This window comes from Gavialis gangeticus, unplaced genomic scaffold (assembly GCF_001723915.1).
Source record: "Gavialis gangeticus isolate Ggan-Ray unplaced genomic scaffold, GavGan_comp1, whole genome shotgun sequence".
Taxonomy (NCBI): Eukaryota; Metazoa; Chordata; order Crocodylia; family Gavialidae; genus Gavialis; species Gavialis gangeticus.
The window spans coordinates 247663600-247667070 of record NW_017729032.1 but is presented as its reverse complement, the minus strand read 5'-3'; the positions used below and the strand labels follow the sequence as shown (position 1 = coordinate 247667070).

At 40.8% G+C, this 3471-nt stretch overlaps 1 protein-coding gene across 1 annotated transcript in view; it reads left to right on the top strand.

Moving 5' to 3' along the window:
* The window catches only part of PTGFRN (prostaglandin F2 receptor inhibitor), an 80782-nt gene that overhangs the window by 15349 nt on the left and 61962 nt on the right, over window positions 1-3471 (top strand). Inside the window, exon 5 of the mRNA XM_019523905.1 lies at window positions 2355-2738. Coding sequence (XP_019379450.1) covers window positions 2355-2738 — 384 coding nt within the window. The remainder of the gene's footprint in view (window positions 1-2354; window positions 2739-3471) is intronic.

Sequence of the window (3471 nt, the reverse complement as noted above, 5' to 3'; positions counted from 1 at the left end):
TAGTACTGCTTAGTCTGTGAGATTTGACAGAATCAGCCTGCCCCTTCTTCCCCAAGATAGCATGGATGCTAGACAGCACAGTTGGCACAAGTTCTCTACTGGGAGTACTGATCAGGGGCTGTAATTCTCCCTTTCTCAAGTTTTTAAGTTACTGGATAACCTGAATTAACAAGGTGGGGTTGAATCACTGGTTGGATAAAAGATGGAAATGGTAGGCACCAGAAACGGTGCTTGAGCAGGGACAGATTTTTTAAAAATAATTTCAAATTCAGCTCAGTCATTTGTAGACCTGCCTGTTCTGTTGGTAGCACAAGGGCCTCTCTTAACTTGTCTCAAGTGGAGTGGATCTTGTCCCACCTCTAAAATATGAATGTTATAGCCTGTGTATAATATGTGTACCCCCATGTAATGTGATCTGACAGCCAGGACTTGAGAGCAATGTGTACTCGGACCTGTAGTCTGCATAGGCTGCACCTTCACATAAAAGGCAAGGGTGAGCGTAGCATATTCTGGGGAATGTTTTGGCCACCTTGGATTTAAAAGCTGTTGTGTTCTTTTTATGTAAAATAAGAGTTTTATGCCCCCTGTCCTCCTACATCAAATGATCCAGTACCACTTTTGGGTGCATACAAATTAGCTGTATGACTGCCTGAACTTCCTGCTATTTCCTTTGCCCCCCCACATTGCTCCCATCCCTTCTGTTGGCTGTCATTATGATTGCCTTATCTAAGATCCTGGAAAAGATCCTAAGATTTCTAGATGAGAGATTGTCTCTTCCTATGTGTTTGCATGATGTAATGGGTTTATAATCCCACTGGGGTCTTCAGGCACTTCTGCAATAATAATAGTTTAAAAAGAGCCTTAAGGAGAGAATGTGTATGGGTGAAATCCTTACAAAAATTTCTGTTTTATTAGATATCTAGTGTTTCTTGTGTTTGACAGATGCTTGTTTCTTGGAAAACCTATTATGCTTCTCCTTGTTATTGAGTCCTAATCTTGCGTTTGATATTAGTATATTACATTATGAATTGAGAGGCTTAGTCAATTTTCACGTCACACTTATAATGCAGAGAGGGGGGAACAAACTGTCTGCTTGCCTGTCAGAGTTATTACTTGGGGCATGCAGGTGATGGGAGCTTGACAAGTGTGTGCTGTTGTGTGACCAAGTGAGCTTACTGACTTTTTTGTGCTGTCAGAAGCAGTGTTAGACTGGAAGAGGGGCAAGCCTTGGTTTTAAAGACAACAGCTTTAATAATTTAAGGAGTGATTGATTCTTAAATTTAGAGAGCATCTTTCATTACAAAAAATCACAAAGTGCTTTACAAACAGTGCGTAAGTGCTGCAGTGTGCATACATGGAAATCACTTCATCTGTCATTTAAATGTAGCTTCCTCTTAAGGGGGAACTTGGCCACTGATTCATAGCTCTGGTGCTAGTTTAGCAAAATCAGCAGACTTCACTCAGGATTAGAGCACTACATATTTTACAAACAAAAGGCATTACAGCCCCTACCCAAAGAGCTCATAGGCTTGTGCTTGGACAGTATGCGGTAGGTGAATAGACTTAAATTGCTATGAGACAAAAGGGGACAAGATAAGATACCACATGAATCTTGTGCCAGGAGGTTAAAAATAGCATGTGTTAAACTCACCTCTTCACTTCTTACTTCCCGTCTCCTTTTTCTAAAACACTGCCAGTTATTTTGGATCTCAAAGACCTCTTTTTTTAATGTGATAGCATGTGTTATAGAGATTGAATACAGTCACTGGCCAGGAGAGGAGTCTGATAATATGCCTAAGCTACTGTTGTAGTGATGTAAAGTCTTCAAGCATGTATTGGATACTGTTAAAATTAGAGAAGTAGCGGTGTAGCTTTGCTTTCTGTTAACTTTTGTTTCTAATCTTGGTAATAGTGTTGAGGTAGGTCAGGAATTCAGGACTTAGCCAAGGCTGTTTATATGGAGACAGCTACACTAGGAGGAATATGACTTCCATCAGGGGAACACAAAACAGAAGTGACTGACTTGTGCTCTGATATAAACAGGTGCAGCACCTATTGACTCCAGTGGAGATTGACTTGTGTGACTTTAGTTGCTGAGTGTGTTGGCACCATTATAAGCCTGGGAAATTTACCCTTACTTCTGGGAAAGTAGATGCAAGGACTTTGACTGGCCCAACCTCACCCAGGCAGTCTCTGGCATAGCTGGGAATAAAATATTAAAGTCCCGATAAATTTGTCATTAATCAAGCAGTTTGTAGGAATTTATGTACTTTTAGATTTGGAGAAGATACTAGATCTTTCACAAGTTTGTCAAAAACTAACACCTTGTGGGGGTGTTTCTCTTGATTTTCAAGCTCTAGATGTGGTCCTCATCACAAACAACGCATCTGTAACTGAAAGAGACTCTCTGGACCTCACCTGCAACATCACAACAGACAGAAGTGGCATTTTCCAAGCAGAGGTCACATGGTATTTCAGTGAGTCGGGCAGCGGTACCTTTTCTGATGCCCAGGTTTTGCTAAGTTGGGACCGTGATTCTGTTGTCAGTGACTCTGCCTTTGTCAGCCTGAGTCGCACGGATGGAAATTCGTATCGCCTGTTGGTACATGATGTGGATGTGGAAAACTCTGGCTTCTACTTCTGCCAAGCCACTATCTGGGTGCCATTGCACAATAGGAGCTGGCACAAGGTGGTGGAAACAACATCAGCACCAGTCAACGTGGTGGTGACATCATTAGGTGAGTGCTTCTGTTGAAAAACTCTACAGATAAACCATTATTTTCCTTAGTTCAATTACAGCATAGTGTATGCAGGACAAAGGCATTGCAAGGTCTCTTCTGGGTATTCCACTGTCTCAAAGGCCATATATGTGAGAGTCTTGAGCCATATACCTTTTGAAATATGGTTCACATTCATCCTTTTCAGTTTTGTTATTAATTATGTATTCTAGAATAAAGGCATGTGATAGACCTGCCAGGAGCTGAAAGGCCTTGTATTACAACCTACATAAATTGGTGAAAATTGGAGTTGCCACACATTGAATAGCTTGATAATGATCTGTGGGGTTCTTTAATTTAATTTATTTATTTTTTACTGTCCTATAACAAATTGCTGTGACAGTGTGGCTTAGTAACCCAGACCCAGCAAGAGCTTCCATGTTAAGGGAGATGGCTAATAATATAGATTTACCAAGATTACTGTTCTTCATTTGCTACCTTTTATAAAACTCTTTAAAGAGCACATTGTTCTAAGGTACCCCAATGACAGTACAAAGGAGTTTATGCTTGTTTGCACGTTTACAATTGCTACAGTTGCTACTAAGCCACATTATTGCATAGCTGATGTTTGTTCTCGTGGGCAGGATTTTGTTGTAAAATCAAACTGGAGATGGAAAGGATGTAGTGGGCTCCTGTACCTCACTTTATGTACAAGGGCAGGTTTCATAGTTTCATAGTTTCTAGGGTCGGAAGG